The sequence below is a fragment of the Ornithorhynchus anatinus genome, chromosome 15, assembly GCF_004115215.2.
Source record: "Ornithorhynchus anatinus isolate Pmale09 chromosome 15, mOrnAna1.pri.v4, whole genome shotgun sequence".
In the NCBI taxonomy this organism is placed as follows: Eukaryota; Metazoa; Chordata; class Mammalia; order Monotremata; family Ornithorhynchidae; genus Ornithorhynchus; species Ornithorhynchus anatinus.
In genome coordinates, this window is record NC_041742.1 from 15,293,512 (window position 1) to 15,311,444 (window position 17,933).

Below are 17,933 nucleotides of genomic sequence, written 5' to 3' on the forward strand. Positions count from 1 at the left end.
GCCTCCCACGCCCTCCCTCCTCAGATCCGCCAGACCACCACTCCCCCTCCCTTCAGAGCCTTATCGGGGGCCCGCCTCCTCCGGGAGGCCTTCCCCGACCGAGCCCCCGGCTCCTCTTTTTCCCACTCCCTTCTGCGTCGCCCTGACTCGCTCCCTCCCTTCTTCCCCCGTCCCAGCCCCGCACCGCTTCGGCACCCATCTGTCATCTCCTTTTTTATTTTAACGTCCGTCTCCCCCGCTCTAGACTGCGAGCTCACTGCGGTCGGGGAACGTGCCTGTCTACCGTTGCGCTGTACGCTCCCAAGCGCTCAGCCCAGTGCGCTGCACACGCGAGTGCCCAATAAACACGACCGAGTGAATCGATCCATCACCGGACGGTCATCTCGGGCGGCCGCGATGGGTCCCAGCTCTCGGACCCCGGACGAGCGAAACCCACAGCTGTAGAAGTGGGTTCGGCGGTATTTGGCAGGCACCTGCCACGTGCCAGGCGCTGTGCTAAGCGCTGGGGCGGATCCAAGCAAACGGGGCTCACAGTCTCCATCCCCGTCTTACGGACGAGGGAACCGAGGCCCAGAGAGGCCAAGCGACTCGCCCGAGGTCACGCGGCAGACGAGGGGCGGAGCCGGGATTGGACGTCACGCCGCCTCTCCACGTCCGCTCCCTCTTGCCCTCGGGCTGGGAGCCCCGGGCGGGCCGGGGCCCGGTCCCCTCGGCCGAACCTCCGACCCGACGAAGCCGGATCCGCCCCGGCGCTGGGAGCGGGACCCGGCCTTGCGGAAAGAGCGCGGGCCCGGGAGTCGCGGGGTCTGGGTTCCGCGCCCAACTCTGCCGCTCGTCCGCTGCGCGACCCCGGCCGAGCCGCTCGGCTCCTCCGCACCTCGGTTTCCTCGGCTGCGAGACGGGGACCAAGAGAGCGAGCCCCGGGGGGACAAAGGGACGGTGCCCGGCGCGGTTCGCTCCTACCGGCGGGTGCCCGGCAAGCGGCGAGCGCCCGACGACGACGACGATTACCGTTCATCGGGCTTATCGCCGGGCGACGCCGGCGGGCAGGGCCACGGCCCGTCGGCCGAGAGCGGGCGGAAGGCTCACTCACTGTGCTGGTTAATGAGCATGCGGAAGGAGATGCGGTTGGTGTAGAAGCGGTCCAGGAAATACTGGATGTTGCTGCTGATGAAAGGATCGAACCCGTACTTCTCTTTGTATTCGATCACCCCCTGGGCCATCGTGGGGACCACGTCATTGTGCCGGTTTCGGACCTTTATCAGGACTTGGAGAAAGCTGAGTGGGAGAGACAGACGGAGGAAGGAGATGGGGGCTGTGAGGCCAGCCGAAATAACGATAACAACAATTTCTGAAACGGCATTCAAGTGTTTACTCTGTACCGGGAGAGGCGCTGAGCACCGGGGTAGAAACACGATAATCAAGTCGGACACAGTCCCCGTCCCACCTGGGGCTCACGGGCTCAATCCCCATTTTCCAGACGAGGGAACTGGGGGCCGGAGGAGCGAGGCGACTCGCCCAGGGTCACCCGGCCGGCGGCGCGGCTCAGCGGAAAGAGCACGGGCTTGGGAGTCGGAGGTGGTGGGTTCCAGTCCCGGCATCCGCCGCCGGTCAGCTGTGTGACTGCGGCCAACTCGCTTCACCTCTCTGGGCCTCCGTTACCTCAACTGTAAAATGGGGACGAAAACCGTGGTGAGCCCCACGTGGGACAAGCCGATCAATCGCCCCCAGAGCTCAGAACAGTGCTTGGCACACAGTAAGCGCTTAACGATGACCGTCACGATTATCGTTAGGTGGTGGAGCCGCGATCAGGAGCCGGGTCCTCCGGCTCCCGGGCCCGTGTTCTTTCCACCGGACCACACGGCCTCTGGGGTCGGCCGCCCCCGGACGCCGCGGGGAGGGAGGGGGAAAAACGTCTTCACCGAAGGCACGGTTGCTATGTGAAGGAGGAGGACGGTGGAACGTACGGCCCGCCTGTAAACACCCCCGAAAACCACGCGCAAGCTGACGTGAACGTGTCGTCATCACCATCGGGGGTATTTATTCAGTGCTTAACGTGTGCGGAGCACTCCGCTAAACGCTTGGGAGAGGACGGAACGGCCGAGTGGGTAGCCACGTTCCCTGCCCCCGACGAGCTGGCGGTCTCGTCTCTTAATTGACCCACCGGTGGTATCTATCGAGCGCTCACTCCGTGCAAAGCGCTGTCCTTAGCTGTTGGGGGAAGTGCGGTACCGGAGAATGAGCAGACACGTTCCCCGCCTATAACGGGCGTCCGGTCTAGAGGTGGAAGAGAGACGTTGATATAAACATGGCCGAGGCTGTGAAGCGGAAGGGGTAAAGGGATCCGGCCACTCTCTCTTAGGGCGCTCGCCCAAGCGCTGCACAGGGTAAGCGCTCAATACATACCCCCGATCGATTTATCTGGACGCCGGGGGTACCCACTTCAAGCAGAAGAGACCGTCGCGTAGTCAGATCTAAATATAAACACGTCGGTGCGAGCCCGTCGCCGGGGAGGGACCGCCTCTATCTGCTGCCCAGGTGAACTTTCCCAGAGCTCCGTACACGGGAAGCGCTCGACAAATACCGCTGAACGGACGACGGAGGGAACGACGCATATCTACGCCGCAACGTGGCTCCGACCGACTTGCGGACCTCAAAGAAGGAAGCTTAAACCCCTTACGACGACGGAACGCTTCACCGAAGACGCAGTACAGCGAATTCTGACGGCTTCCACCGGGCGGAAGGTTGACTGTACCGTGCGTCGCGGGAGTCGCTCCGAAAAATTCAAAGAGAATTCCGCTGGCTTCGCGAGCGACCCTCCGCTCCCCTCGGACGCGGGACCCGACAGATACCCCACCGTTCTTCCTTCTGCGGCAATGAAGGGCACGGTGAATTTTCCCTCCGGCTGAATGAGCGCATCTGCGCTTGGCTGTCAGAGAGGGTTCCGCTCCCTGTCGGCCGTTCGACGGCGAGAAGGCAACTTTGGAGGGAGATTCTCGGCCATACTTACTCATCCAAGACGTGAGGGTCTTCCGGGCTTTTATTCTCATAGTCTAAAAGTTCGAGGAAGCTCTGCATGTACCTGGAACGAGGGAACGAGAGTGAACGTAAACCCAACAGGCCGAAGGGGCGTGCCTATCTCCGTCTCCCTTATACACACGCACCCCCCCAAACTTAATTCAGTGGACGCCGTTTAACCCCCTCGGTGCCCCGCGCCCGGGGTACCTCTTCCTACCAGTACCGCGTACGTTTTCTTTTTTAACACGCCACGCGCTGTACTGAGCACTGGGACGGCCTCAAGCTCATCGGGCTGGACACGGCGCATGTCCCCCACGGGGCCTCACGCTCTTCGTCCCCATCTTCCAGGTGAGACGGGGTAAACCGCAGCACAGAGAAACGAAGCGGCTCGCCCAGGGTCACGCAGCAGACGAGCGGTAGGGCCGGGATTAGAACCCAGAGCCGACCACGTGACAGACAGGAGGGCCCCCCCCCCCCCACCCCGGGAGCCAGCGCTCGGGCCCGGGGATCACGTGCCGGTCCCTTTTTCCACGCGTCGGCCGGACTCGGGCAAAACCTGGGCCTCTCCGGGATGGCTCAGGAGGTTACCCACAGCTCGCCTCCGTCCCCTAAACTTTCTGGCTTAATAATAATAATAATGGTATTTATCACGCGCTACGTGCCCAGCGCTGTTCTAAGCGCCGGGGCGGATGCGAGGTTATCAGGTTGTCCCACGTGGGGCTCAGAGTCTCGATCCGCATTTTACAGATGAAGAAACTGAGGCACAGAGAAGTGAAGTGGCTCAACCCTGCTGTCTACACAGTCCACTAGACTGGAAGCTCCTCGGGGGCAGGGAAGGCATCCTGGCCTCCGGTTGAACTTTCCAAGTCCAATCCCAGCTTCTCCGCTTCTCTGGGCCCCATTAACCGCACCTGTAAAACGGGGATGGAGACTGCGATCGCCCCAAGTGGGACATAAACTGTGTCCAACCTGATTATTTTGGATCTATCCCAGTGCTCAGTACAGTGCCTGGTGCATAGTAAGCTCTTAAATACCATGAATAATTTAACCAAAAAACCCTATCAGAGCACACTGCTATTGCTCTGCACATAGTAAGCACTTAATAAATTACCCTATTTATTCATTACCCGATTTATTTTGTGGATGAAATGTTCATCGCCTCGATTCTATTCAGTCGCCATCGTTTTGACGAGATGTTCTTCCCCTCGACCCTATTTATCGCCATCCTTCTCGTCTGTCCGTCTCCCCCCGATCAGACCGTGAGCCCCTCAAACGGCAGGGACCGTCTCTATCTGTTGCCGACTTGTTCGTTCCAAGCGCTCAGTACAGTGCTCTGCACCTAGTAGGCGCTCAAGAAATACTACTGAATGAATGAATAATAAATATTACTGACTGCATTCGATGTAAGCTAAATAAGAACATTATTACTAGCACCGCTCAAAAAATGAGCTATTTTTTTCCCGGAACAATCCTGGCCTCTGGCCCGGAACGCCCTCCCTCCTCAGGTCCCACAGACGATTATCCTTCTCCCCTTCAACGCCTTGTTGAAGGCCCATCTCCTCCCAGAGGTCTTCCCAAACGAGGCCCCCCTTTTCCTCATCTCCCACCCCCTTCTGCGTCGCCCTGACCCGCTCCCTCTGCTCTTCCCCCGGTCCCAGCCCCACGATAAATATATATTTATCTGTACTGAGGTCTGTCTCTGCCGCCCTAGACTGTAAGCTCACTGCGGGCAGGGAAAGTCACTGCTTATTGTCGTACCGTCCTCCCCCAGCCGCTACGTACAGTGCTCTGCACACAGTGAGCGCTCAAGAAATACGAGTGAATGAACACAGCGACCGCTGGGCGAGTGAGGGTCAGAAAGGTGGACTGCCGGGGCGGGCCCGGATAAATCACCCAGGTTTTCAAACTCCAAGGCGAGCGCCGGCCTGTCGCCTGACACGTCGCTATCTGGCACGGCCGGTTTGGATCAAGGATCCCACTTCCGAATTAAGACCCCATCTTCCTTTCGTTCTGTCCCCCCCGACGGGCTTCACGCGGGAGCGGTGTCGGGGGAAGCCGGCCGGACTGCCGGGACCCGCGTTTCCGGCGTGGCTTCCCCGCCGGGGCCGGAAGCGCCGCTGCTCTGAGCCGCCCGCTGCCCGCCCGGGCGACGGGCCACCCGGTCTAACTCCTAATGGACGGAGAGCGAGGGAGGGAGGAGAGGACGGAGAGAGGAACGTCTGCTGCCGCCTCTTCGACAAAAATGCGTGCGAATCAGTCCGGCGACGGCATTTACGGAGAGCTGACCGCGTGGGCGGAGGACTGCATTAAGCGCTTGGGAGAGCATAATCTAAACGGAGTTGGGAGACACGAGCCCGGCCCGCAAAGAGGACCTCGCGGAAGTACGATCGGTTGACGGACTGGAAGACCAACGTTACTTAGACTGTGAACCCCATACGCAACGGGGGCCGTGTCCAACCTGATTATCTCGCATCCTGGTCCTTAATACAGTGCCCGGCACTTAGTGAGCACTTGACAGATAGCTTTATTTTTAAAAAAGGGGCCTCTCCCACCCCCGGACGGCCTCGCGATCAGAGAAATGCCCCGTCTGGTACAATCAGGCCGGCGAGAGGCTCTCGAAATCCTTAGATCGCTGATCCCGTCTCCTGCTCCACTTCTCTAGCCTTTGATCTGGTCCTCCCGCCGCTCCTTAAAGACTCGGGCTCCGCCACCCGTCTGCTGCGCGACCTGGGGCGAGTCACTCGACTACTCTGGGCCCCGGTGACCTCATCTGGAGAGTGGGGATTGAGACCGTGAGCCCCTCGTGGGACAGAGATCCAACCTGACTTGCTTTATCCACCCCGACGGTACAGTGTCTGGCACATAGCAAGCACCCAAATACCACCATCATCATCATCATCATGATTAGACAGGGACTCGCAGCGACCTGAACGGGCTCTGCCCGGAACCCATCTTTGGGCCTCGATCCCGGAGAGATTAATAGACACCTTCGCCGGTGCCGCTGACGAGGAGGGTCGGGGGGAGGCTTCTGGGCCGGCGCTCTTCACCGAGCTCGACCTCAACGGCTCCCGGGAATTTTAGCGGCTGGCCGCGATTCGAGATCGGCCTGTTCCGAGAGGAAGGAGCGACCCTGGCCGGTCGCCATTTAAACCCTCGGCTAATTACACTTCCTTTCTGGACCCCGCGTGGGAAACGTCCGATCCTACCGGTGTCCTTCTGTTACCCCGAAATCGGTCAGCCGATCGCATGAACTGAGCGCTTACTGTGTGCAGAGCCCTGTGCTAAGCACTTGGGAGAGTCCGTGAGCCCGCTGCTGGGGAGGGATGGTCTCTATTTGGTGCCGGATTGTCCAGGGGCTTAGTAGAGTGCTCTGCACAAAGTAAGCGCTCAATAAATACGACCGAATGAACAATAAACAGTCACATTCCCCCCCCCACAGCGAGATTACAGCCTCCTCTCTAGGAGTCGGACCGCTCCCACCTGGGAGAGGCAGGCGACGGGCGAGAGCGCTCGTGGGGATAGTTCGGAAAAAGTCCAAATGGCATACAACCAGCGTGGCTCAGTGGAAAGAGCCCGGGCCTGGCAGTCGGAGGTCATGGGTTCAAATCCCGGCTCAGCCGCTTGTCAGCTGTGTGACTGTGGGCAAGTCGCTTCACTTCTCTGGGCCTCAGTTACCTCGTTTATAAAACGCGGACTGTGAGCCTCACGTGGGACAAGCTGCGTCTACCCCAGCGCTTAGAACGGTGCTCTGCGCATAGTAAGCGCTTAACAAATACCAACATTATTAAAAATGGACTAACAAATAGCCGCCGGGGAGCGAGGCTCGCGAGTGCTTTCCTCCGGCCGCCGCAGGCCCTTTCCGAACCGTCGAAAACGAAGCCACCGTGAGCCCCGGGATCTACTCACCAGCTCTGCACCAGCCCGACGGAAGGCCGGCTGAGAAGGTTGTCGGGCAGGAGGTTGACTTCCCTCATCGTGTTGGCCAATCGCACCGGAAGCTCTTTCCGAAGGAACATGTACGACGTCTTTTCGCAGGCATTATCTCGCCCTGTTGGGAGAGAGGAGCCGGAAAGAACGAATGAGCCGGATTTTACCGTCGAACTCCGTGGGGGGGGGGGGGGGGGGAGGGCGTTCAGAGCTAATGGAAACCGGCCCGGATCCGGACGCGGGGAAGAGAAAAATCAAAGCGGACCATGACGGACGCTGATGATGATAGCGGTAGTATTTGTCAGGTGCTTAGTAAGCGCCGAGCGCTGTACGAAGCGTTGGGGTAGATACAAGCCAATCGGGTCGGACGCGGTCCCCGTCCCACGCGGGGCTCAATCCCGGTTTTACGGATGATGTGACTGAGGCTCAGAGAAGTGACACGCCTCGCCCAAGGTCACACGCAGCAGGCAAGTGGGAGCCAGGATTAGAACCCACGACCTTCTGACTCCCAGGCCCGTGCTCTATCCGCCACGTCCCACCTCTTCGCCACCCCGACACGCACCGTGCCAGTCCGTCTTAACTGCCCTGCGCTGCGGAGGAGCTGCGGCCCGTTGTCGGGTAGGGACCGCCCCTACCTGTTGCCGAACTGTACTTTCCAAGCGCTTAGTACAGCGCTCCGCCCCCAGTAAGCGCTCAATAAATACGACCGAACGAATGAATCTCGAGGAACTTCTCCATTCCGGCCCGCGACGGCAGATTTCGGGCGGCCAGATCTGGTCCCCGCCTCAGCCCCCCGAAAGAGGGAAGCGAGGCTGGGGCTCTTCTTCTCTGCGGCTTTGCTTGGGAAGGTAAACCGGAGATTGGGAGGAGGGTGTCCCGCCGATAAATCGGGAAACTCCGCCGTCTCAGCGGGCCAAACGGCTCGCCTGAAAGCCTTTGGGGCACCTAGCCGGGCACCGCCGTAGGCCGACGGCTACCCTCTGTCGCCGTCAAGGGTATCCGCGGAGTGCAAAGCCGCAATGGAAGTGCCCGAGTGAGAAAAGGAGAGGCAAGACACAGGATCACCGCCCTCCGGCATCGGAGGGGGACCCCCGAACATCACTGAAAAATCGGGACGCAGCGTGGCCTGGGCGACAGAGCCCGGACCTGAGGTCAGAAGGACCCGGCCCCGATCCCGGCTCCGTCACGTGTCCGCTGTGCGCCCTCGGGCTCGTCGCGTCACCTCTCCGGGCCTCCGTCACCTCATCTGGAAAACGGGGGTTGAGACTGTGAGCCCCACGGGGGACAGGGACCCTGTCCAACCCGATTTGCTTACCTCTACTCCAGCGCTCAGCACGGTGCCTGGCACACAGTAAGCACTTAAATATCACAAGAGCGGGAGCAGGAGGAAAATCGAGGCTATAAACGTTAGCAGCAACTGTACGGAATGTACAACTGTATCAGGATGGAATTAACCGAATAAACAATTGAATCTACAAATACATATCTGTATACATATTTAATTGCTAGGGAGAGAAACAAAGTACATGAACGTTAAGGGTAGGGTCTAGAGACGGCGTGGCTCACTGGAAAGCGCACGGGCTTGGGAGTCAGAGGTCACTGTTTCGAATCCCGGCTCTGCCGCTTGTCGGCCGGGTGACTGTGGGTAAGTCACTTCACTTCTCTGGGCCTCAGTTACCTCCTCTGGAAAATGGGGATGAAGACCGTGAGCCTCACGGGGGCCAATCTGATGACCCTGGATCTACCCCAGTGCTTAGAACAGTGCTCTGCACATAGTAAGCATTTAACTAATACCAACATTATTAGAGGAATACACCCGCACACACAAAACCAAGCAGACAACTTGGAACCGCTCTGCCGAGTCAGGAAAAAAACCAGCGTATTGCGGACATGCCTGAAAGAAAGGAACTGTCCATTCCGAACTGCCGAAAGGAAGCTCTACGCCTCCCCGGTAGAGTTATTACAACAGAACTGAAGACCTTTAAATTCTGCTACCCTGGCGGTAGATCCCGTCCCCACAATGGACGGACCGTGGAGAAAACGGACGTCTCGCTTCAGAAATGAGCTGAAAAGAAATGAAGGACATGTCTAACTGAGAAGATCGTCCACAGTCTTTTGAATAAGGGGTTCTTGCACAGGAATTTTGCAGCCTCTCTCGGGCAAAACCGAGCCTAGGGCGGAAAGTCCCCTCTAGACTGTAAGGTCGCTGTGGGCAGGGAATGTGCCGGTTGATTGTTGTATTTTACTCTCCCGAGTGCTTAATCCAATGCTCCGCACCCAATAAGAGATCAATAAATATTAACGAATGAAGATCGCGGAGCCCGGGGTACGGACCCTGGGCGATCCAACAGGGATGCCCGTCAGTGCCCCATCCCGGCCGCGTGTCGATGCCTTATTTCGGCTCGCTTTTGCCACCCCGGATTTTCCCAAGTTCTTCCACTTCCGTTTTGAACGAGGGCAAAGCTTTCCAATCTCCGACCACCAAGACGCCTACCGCAGTCAGTCCATCAACGGTATTTCTTGAGCCCTGACTACGCGCAGAGTACTCGATTAAGTCCTTAGGAGAGGACAATCAAGGAGAGTTAGCAGACGGGTCCCTCGCTCGTAACAAGCACACGGTCTGGAGCGAAATTATCCACGGACCCGAGTTCCTTACTCGGATGTTCTGCCGTGATGATTTAGAGATTGTATATTCATCCAATTATATCTCTTGGTCTTTGCCGGGAAGTCATCATATTGATGGCACTGATTAAGCGCTCACTACGTGTTCAGCGCTGTTCTGAGCGCTGGGGTAGATGCAAACTAATCAGGTTGGACGCAATCCCTGTCCCGCATGGGGCTCAACGAGACACAACCCGGTCACCCTCCGGAAGGACGTTGGTGATTCGAACTCGGCGGCGCTGAGTTCTTGCCGGCTGTAAGATCTGGACCCCGGGGCCTTACGGGGCCACTCCGGGGCGATGAAAACAGAGCCCTACGGCCCCTGGGGCAGGTGCTGCGGGCGGGGGTGGGGAGACTGAGGCCTGGGGCAGGCCCATTCCCCATCTAGGGAGAGGTGGAGGGAAGTCAGGGGGCGGGGGAGGACCGGCTCCTCGAGGGAGCTCCCCAGGGACCCGGAGGTTGTCTGACCGTGGCCTCGTCGCCACGGTCCCACGCCCGAAGGGAGGAGCGGTGTGGGCCGGTGGAAAGCGCACGGGCCTGGGAATCCGAGGACCTCATTCATTCCTTCAGATGTATTTACTGAGCGTTTACCGTGTGCGCAACACCGTCCCAAGCGCCTGCGAGAGTACGACAGAACAATAAACGGACACATCCCCTCCCCCGACAAGCTGGGTTCCAACCCCGCCTTCGCCCCTCGCCCGTTGCGTGGCCTTGGGCAAGTCGCCTCGCTTCTCTGGGCCCACCTCCCTCATCTATAAAACGGGGGCCAAGACCGTGAGCCCCGCACGGGACACGGACTTGCTCGTATCCTCCCCAGCGCTTAGTACGGTGCCTGGCACACTGGGAGCGCTTCACGGAAACTCACGGCCAGGAGGGGGCGAGCCTCAGACGGATTCCGGTCGTACGGATCGTCCCCGTCACTTGGGGGAACCGAGTCATGGCCTCTGGGCTCCCCTTCTGGGGTCCCGAGGTGCCCTTCCTCCCTCCCCCACCCCCAGGAAGGGAGAGGGTGGCCAGTGCAACCAGTGGAGGAAAAGCAGCAGGGTCTTGGAGAAGGAGCACTGTGCCTGGGAATCAGAGGACCTGAGTTCTAATTCCGACTCCGCCGCTTGTCTGTGTGACCTTGGGGAAGTCACTTCACTTTTCTGGGCCTCATCTGTACTAGGAGACTCTGAGCTCCACGTGGGACGTGACCTGTGTCCGGCCCGATGACGCGGCATCCGACTCCGGCGCTCAGTACACTGCCCGGCGCATATTAAGCGCCTGACAGACACCATAACAACGGTAAGCACTCGACAGATTCCACGGATGAGAGGCGGCAGGTTAGTCACCCCAACACAGAGACACTCGGGGGGAGAAAAGTGCAGAATCCACCGACGAATGGTTTTTCCTGAGCACTTACTTTGTCGGTCAGCGCCTACTGCGTGCAGAGCACTAGACTGAGCGCCCGGGAGAGGACAACAGAACAGGAGAACAGGTTACATCCCCTGCGCGCGACGAGCTGACGGTCTAGAGGGGGAGACGGACACGAATCGAAATGAATTAAATTACAGATATGGACATGTGTGCCGGGGGGGGCGGGATGAGAAAGGGGAGCGAGTCAGGGCGATGCAGACGCCCCCTTGAAGGAGGCGAGTCCTCGATAAGGCTTTGAGGGCGGGGAGAGTCGCCGCCTGTCCGACGTGAAGAGGGAGGGCGAGGCAGGCCGGGGCAGGACGCGGGCGAGGGGTCGGCGGCGAGACAGACGAGATCGAGGTACAGAGAGAAGGTGGGCATTACAGGGGCCAGGTCTGTCTGGGGTCTGGGGGAGAGCGGCGGGGGGGGAGGTGGGAGGGGGCAAAGCGATGGGGTGCTTTAAAGCCGACGGAGCTTCTATCTGATGCGGAGGTGGAGGGGCAACCTCTGGAGGTTCTTGAGGAGCGGGGAAACACGGCCCGAATATTCCCGTAGAAAAACGACAAGTTAGACACGAGTCAATCGGATAAGGAGATACAAGTTAATCGGGTTAGACGCGGTTCCTTGACCCGTACGGGGCTCCGAGTCTTCCTCCCCATTGTACGGAGGAGGTCTCCGAGGCCCAGGGTAGCCAAGTGCCTCGCCCGAGGTCACACGGCTGACAGGTGGCGGGGTCGGGATTAGAACCCGGGTCCTGCTGACTCTCAGGCCCGGGCTCTACCCACTAGAGCCCCCGAGTCAGGAGTGGGAAGGCGGTGAAGGGCCACCGGGCCCTCCAGCAGTTTCTACGACCCGTCGTCGCCGGCCCGGTGAAATTCTCGACACTTGGGGCACGGAGCTCCGGCTCCAACCTTCCAAAATCATCCCCCGACCGATTAGCGTCCGGATTTACTTCTCTCCTCTCTCGATCTCCCCGCTTCTCTCCTAGAGTTCTTGCTCTCTGCTGCCCTTCTGAGTCCCCGCCCCGGGGAAGAGGGGTGCGGTTGAGCAGGGATTCGCAGGGGTTCCCCGGCACCCTCCTTTGGGTGTGCGTCTCCTTCGGGTCCCGGCCCAACGTTTCTAGGCGTGCAGGTGTCCCCACTTCTCCATCTGTGCCATCTACGGCCGAAGCGCCGAGTGGAGAGAGGACAGAGAGGCGGAGAAGGGCGAAGGAGGGAGGGCTGGAGTGGATACAGACCAGTCGGGTCGGACGTCGGGCCCGCGGACTCCGTCCCCATTTTCCGGGTGAGGGAACCGAGGCCCGGACAAGTGAAGCGGCTCGGCCGAGGTCACGCGGCAGGCGCGTGGCCGAGCCGGGATTAGGACCCGGGTCCTGCCGATCGCCAGGTCCGGCCGCGCCGCTTCTCTAGGGCCAGGCAGGGGGGTCGGGTCGGTGGAAGTGGGGGGTCCCGGCCTCTCGGACTTCATCCGACCGGTAACCTCCGGGGCGGGGTTCGAGCGTCACCCCGGCAGGGGCGGGGTGTGGAAAGAGAGGATCCGGCCTCTGTTCCAGTCCTTTGGACGCCGCCCGCTCCCTTACAGGGAGGGTAGCGAGGCCCGGGGGAGCCGGACAGGGAGCGTCGACGGGGAGAAGTAGGGGAGAAAAGGGAGGAGAAGGAGGGAGAGAGCAAGGGATGAAACTGGAATGGGGCGGCGCGGGTGTCCACCTCAAATTAAAGGACGGTCAGGGCGCCGAAAGCTCGTACCCCGACAGGGAGAAAAGGGAAACCGAGCGAGGGGCCGGCGGGAGGCTCCCGACTGCCCTTTCCCCTGCGATTTAACTCGTCTCCCGCTCTAATGAGAGGCTGGCATTCCCGGCCTCGGCCTCGCCCCACAAATGAGGCCCTGGAAATAACTGCTGCCGGCGACCGTGGCATTTTATTCTTTCTCGAGACGAAATCCAGAAACTTCCTCCAACGCATTACGGATCCGCTTCGGTGGCTAAGAAAGGTACTGCAAAAACAGCCAGGGCCTTTTGAAAGTGAAGTTTAAGGCGAGAGGGACGTCAGGCAAACCGCCCGGCGCAGGTGGGCGAGCCTCGGGCCACTCGGGCTCCCTGGAATTGATCTGGCCCTCTCGAAACCGTGTTTTCCCAACATCTCCGCCTCCCGTCCGTCCGAATGAGCCGCGTCCGGAAATAAGAGGAGCCATCCCAACGTCTCATCTCGCCGGCTCTCGCCGACTCCGACGCCAAACTGACCCGGCCCGAGCCAACTTCCCTTTAAGAGACAAAATACGCCCACCGGCGAGCAACCGCCGTACCCGGGTAGTTTGCTTTTCCCTACTGGGCTTTAGATTTCCAGAGTAAAGCCAAGAACCGTCTAGTTTCACTTTCTGGTGTCTCCGAGGACTCGCCCACTTCTGTTTGCAATTCTCCCCCGCCCGCCATTTCCACCCTGCCCACTGTGGAATCGAAACGGGCTGAGAAAAGCACCGCTGGCAGACACCCTGACCGCCGGGTCTGCGGGTAGAGTCAGAAATCCTGGGGCGGGGCGTGGCGGACAGGGCCCGGGACTCAGAAGGTGGTGGGTTCTAATCCTGACACCGCTCCTTGTCGGCCGCGTGACCCCGGGCAGGTCGCTTCACTTCTCTGGGCCTCGGTGACCTCACTGCAAAATGGGGATGAAGCCTGGGCGCCCCACACGGGACTGGGTCCAACCCCATTTCCTTCTACCCACCCCGGCGCTTAATCAAGTGCCGGGCCCACAGAAAGCGCTCAACAAATATCCCATTATCACAGGAAAGAGCCCGGGCTCGGGAGTCGGAGGTCATGGGTTCTAATCCCGGCTCCGCCGCTTGTCAGCTGTGTGACTCTGGGCGAGTCACTTCACTTCTCTGTGCCCAGGTTCCCTCATCTGTAAAATGGGGATTAAAGCCGTGAGCCCCACGTGGGACAACCTGATCACCTTGTATTCCCCCCCCAGAGCTTAGAACAGTGCTTTGCGCATGGTAAGCCCTTAAAAAATACCATCGTTATCATTATTATTGTTAGTGTGGAAATCTCTCCTTGGTCCTGTCAACCCGCTTGGGGTTTCTCCCTCCCGAAAGGGCCGTAGCGTTAGGAAGAGGTCAACCGATCCACGGAGGAGGGCCAAAACCCCCACAACGGCGCTCCTGAATTTCCTCACGCTCGTTTCAACGGTTACAACTTGGCTCTGAGCCTCTTTCCCGCCCCTCCACCTTCATCTGGAGGCGGGACAGGCAGAGCAAGAAGGGGGAAGCGCCGCCGCCGAGGATCTGCCCCTCTCCCGCCCTCCGGGGCCTTTCTAGGCGACTCCAACTCAGCTCCGTCCGCCTGCACCGGGACGGGGGGGGAGGAGTTTCTGGAAAACCGAAAGGTCGGCGCCGACTCGCCGCCATCGAGGAAATGAAGGCGGCTCGGGGCTCGAGCCGCGCCCCGGCAGAGATTCCCGGGGGGCACCGTGGCCTGGTGGATAGAGCAGGGAAGTGGGAGTCGGGAGGACCTGGGTTCTAATCCCGGCCCCGGCCCTTGTCTGCTGTGTGACCTTGGGCAAACCGCTTGACTTCTCTGGGCCTCAGTGACCTCACCTGTAAAATGAGGATTAAGACTTGAGCCCCACGTGGGACAGCCTGATCACCCCCCATCTACCCCAGCTCTTAGAACGGCGCTCGGCACATAGCGCGCGCTTGATAAATACCATCTTTATTATCGTTCCCACCTCGGGGAGACCCTGATTCTTCCACGGCCCTGGAGCCGGGAGACCCGGGGTCGAATCCCGGCTTTCCTCGGCTATCAAATGGGCGTCAAGTACTTGCTCTCCCTTTCTCTGACTGGGGACCCCCTATCTGGGCCAGATGCTGCATCCGCTAGGGCTGCCTGAGCACAGTGCTTGGTGCATAGTAAAGCGCCTGATAATTATTATGACATCACTCCACGCCTCAAAACTTCCAGTGCCTCCCCATTTCCTCCCCACAGTCGAGCAGGAAGTTTCTAACCAGTAGCTTCTCCACCAGCGTGTGGACGTTTACCCCATTTGTGTATTTTTTTCGTTAGTTTCTCCATCTCCGGGACAATGTCAGTGTGGGAGTCTTCCCTCCTGATCCAACGGTAAATAATTCGCATTTGCCAGCCTCCGTTATTAGACTGCGAAGCCCTCGTTCTTATGGACCACATCGCTGACTTTAATTTCTCTCCCGGGGGATGGACAGGGTAACCCGGGCCACGGTAAGTGCCCGCTACAGTCCCTGGCCCACGGCAGGCACCCAGTACAGTCCCTGGCCCACGACAGGCGCCCGGTACAGTGTCTGGTCCCCGACAAGCATTCCATAGGGTTCCTGGCCCACAGCAAACACTCAGTACAGTCCCTGGTCCACGGCAAGTGTCCAGTACAATCCCCGGCCCACGGCAAGCGCCCGGTACGATCCCCGGCCCGGGGCCGACACCCAATACAGTCCGCGGCCCCGAGCGAGCGCCCACGACAGCCCCTGATCCCCAGCAGACGGCCAGTCCGGCATCAGGCCCACGGCAGGCGTCCAGTACAGCGCCAGGCCCGTGGCAGGTGCCTTGCCTGGATCAGGCGCTCGACGAGCTTGATCGGTTGAGCTCTGAGGTGCGCGAGGGTGGGCGACGACACCTCATCCCCCCAAATCCTGGGACCCAAGCCCCACCCAAGCGGCGTGAGAAGCGGCGGGGCCCAAGGGACGGAGCCCGGGCCTGGGGGTCGGAGGGATCTGGGTTCTCATCCCGGCTCTGCCACTCGTCTGCTGTGTGACCTCGGGCAAGTCGCTCTGCTTCTCTGGGCCTCCGTTTCCTCATCTGTAAAATGGGGAGGGAGGCCGAGAGTCCCACGAGGGACCGTGTCCAACCCGATTAGCTGGTAGCCACCCCAGCGCTTAGCACATTGTAAGAGCTTAACAAATACCATTAAAAAAAAAGTGCTCCGGAGGCTGCGGGGGCCTCCACCTCCTCATCCCCCTCAGCGCTTGGCCTTTGCCCCGCTCCACATCCCTCCTCACCCCGACCTTCTTCCCCTTTCTGTCTCCCACCCCGCATCCCCGGGGGAGGCCTGGGAAGGGGGATGGGGAGTTTGAGGAGCAGAAGGAGGAAGAGGAGCAGGAGGAGGAGAGAGAAGATGAGAAGGAGGGGGAAAAGGAGGAGAAGGAGAAAGAGGATGAAGAGAAGGGGATGAGGAGGAGGACAATGAGCAGAAGAAGGGTGAGGAGGAAGAGGAGGAGCATGAAGAGGAGAAAGAGGAGAAGAAGGGGAGAAAGAGGAGAAGGAGGGTGAGGATGAAGAAAGGAGGATGAGAAGGGGACAAGGAGGACGATGGTGAAGAGAAAGGGAGGAGGAGGAGGAGGAGGGGATGAGGAGGATGAAGAGAAGGAGAGTGAGAAGGGGATGAGAAGAAGAATGATGAGGAGGAGGAGGAGGATGAAGAGGAGGAGAAGGAGGGGATGAGGAGGATGAGGAAGGGAAGGAGGAGGAGGATGAAGAAAAGGAGAAGGAGGAGGAGGAGAAGGAGGATGATGAGAGGAAGGGGGATGAGAATGAAGAGGAGGAGGAGGAGGAGGAGGAGGAGATGAGGAGGAGAATGAGGAAGAGGAGGAGGAAGAGAAGGGGATGAAGAGGATGATGAGGAGGAGAAGGAGAATGAGGAAGAGGAGGAGGAAGAGAAGGGGATGAGGAGAAGGAGGAGGAGAAGGAGGAGGAGAAGGGGATGAAGAGGAGGAGGAGGAGGAGGAGGAGGAGAGTGAGGAAAAGGAGGAAGAGGAGGAGAAGGGGATGAGAAGGAGGAGGAGGAGAGGGAAAGAAGAGAAGGAGAAGGGGAGGAGGAGGAGAAGGAGGTTGAGGAGGAAGAGGGAGAGAAGGAGAAAAAGGAGGAGGAGGAGAAGTAGTGGAGGATGAAGAGAAGGAGGAGCAGAAGAAGGAGATTGAGGAGGAGGAGGAGAGAGATGAAGGGGAAAGAGGAGGAGGAGGGGATGTGGAGGAGGAGGAGGAGGAGAAGGGAAGAGGAGAAGGGGATGAGAAAGAAGGGGAAGAGAAGATGAGAGGAGGAGGAGGAAGAGCAGAAGGGAATGAGCAGGAGGAGGAGGAAGAGAAGGGGACGAAGAAAAGGAGGAGGAGAAGGACTGGACAGGGATTGTCTCTGTGGCCGAAATGACCATTCCAAGCGCTTAGTCCAGTGCTCTGCACAGAGTAAGCGCTCAATAAATACGATTGAATGAGTGAGAGGAGGAGGAGGAGCAGGAGGACGAGGCCTCACGGTGAGAGGGGCCGTGGGAGGGTGAGGGGGCGGGGGGGGGGGGGGGGGGTCCTCACCGAAGTCCAGGAACTGCTTGATGGAGAGCGGCGAGGGCGAGAAGCGGGAGTAGCGCTCGATCTGCAGCGGCACCGGCTGCTTGAGCAGCCACCGGGACAGCCGCATCCCGGGGCCGGGGCCGGGGCCGGGGCGGCGCGATCCCGGCGGACGGCACGGAGGCGGCGGCCCCGCAGGACCGGCCCAGCCGCCGCGGCCTCTGGCGCCGCCCCGCCCCCGCCCGCCCGCGCAGGCGCCCTGCCGCCCCGGGGCGCGCAGGCGCACCTCGCCTCCGGCCCTCCCCCTCCCTCCCGCCCGCCCGCCCGCGGCGCATGCGCCCCGCGCCTCCGGCCGGCCCTCCCCCTCCCTCCCGCCCGCGGCGCATGCGCCCCGCGCCTCCGGCCGGCCCACCCCCTCCCTCCCGCCCGCGGCGCATGCGCGCATCGCCCCGCACGTTACTCGCCCCCGCCCCCCGCCTCGCGCCCGGAGCGCCGCGCGCACGTTCGCCCCTCCGGGCCCCGCCCCCTCCTCTCATTGGCTCCCGCCGCGGCCTTAGCCGCGGAGCCGTGGTCACCTTGCTCTTTCATTCATTCAGTCGTCTTTATTGAGCGCTTAGTGGGCGCGCGGCGCTGTGCT

General features: G+C 60.3%; 1 protein-coding gene across 2 annotated transcripts in view; it reads right to left on the reverse strand.

The window, feature by feature from the left end:
* Nucleotides 1–17,466, reverse strand: part of PDK3 (pyruvate dehydrogenase kinase 3) — a 30,544-nt gene extending 13,078 nt beyond the window's left edge. Inside the window, exons 1-5 of one of the 2 annotated variants that reach the window (XM_029079774.1) lie at nt 17,321–17,410; nt 11,009–11,115; nt 6,925–7,066; nt 3,011–3,082; nt 1,094–1,278 (exon numbers count right to left, since the gene is read on the reverse strand). In XM_029079774.1, the coding sequence (XP_028935607.1) occupies nt 1,094–1,278; nt 3,011–3,082; nt 6,925–7,034 (367 nt within the window). In that variant the 5' untranslated portion in view covers nt 7,035–7,066; nt 11,009–11,115; nt 17,321–17,410. Of the gene's footprint in view, nt 1–1,093; nt 1,279–3,010; nt 3,083–6,924; nt 7,067–11,008; nt 11,116–17,320 lie in introns of both variants that reach the window. The other variant, XM_029079773.2, reaches the window with a different exon arrangement.
* Between the last annotated feature and the right edge of the window lie 467 nt (nt 17,467–17,933).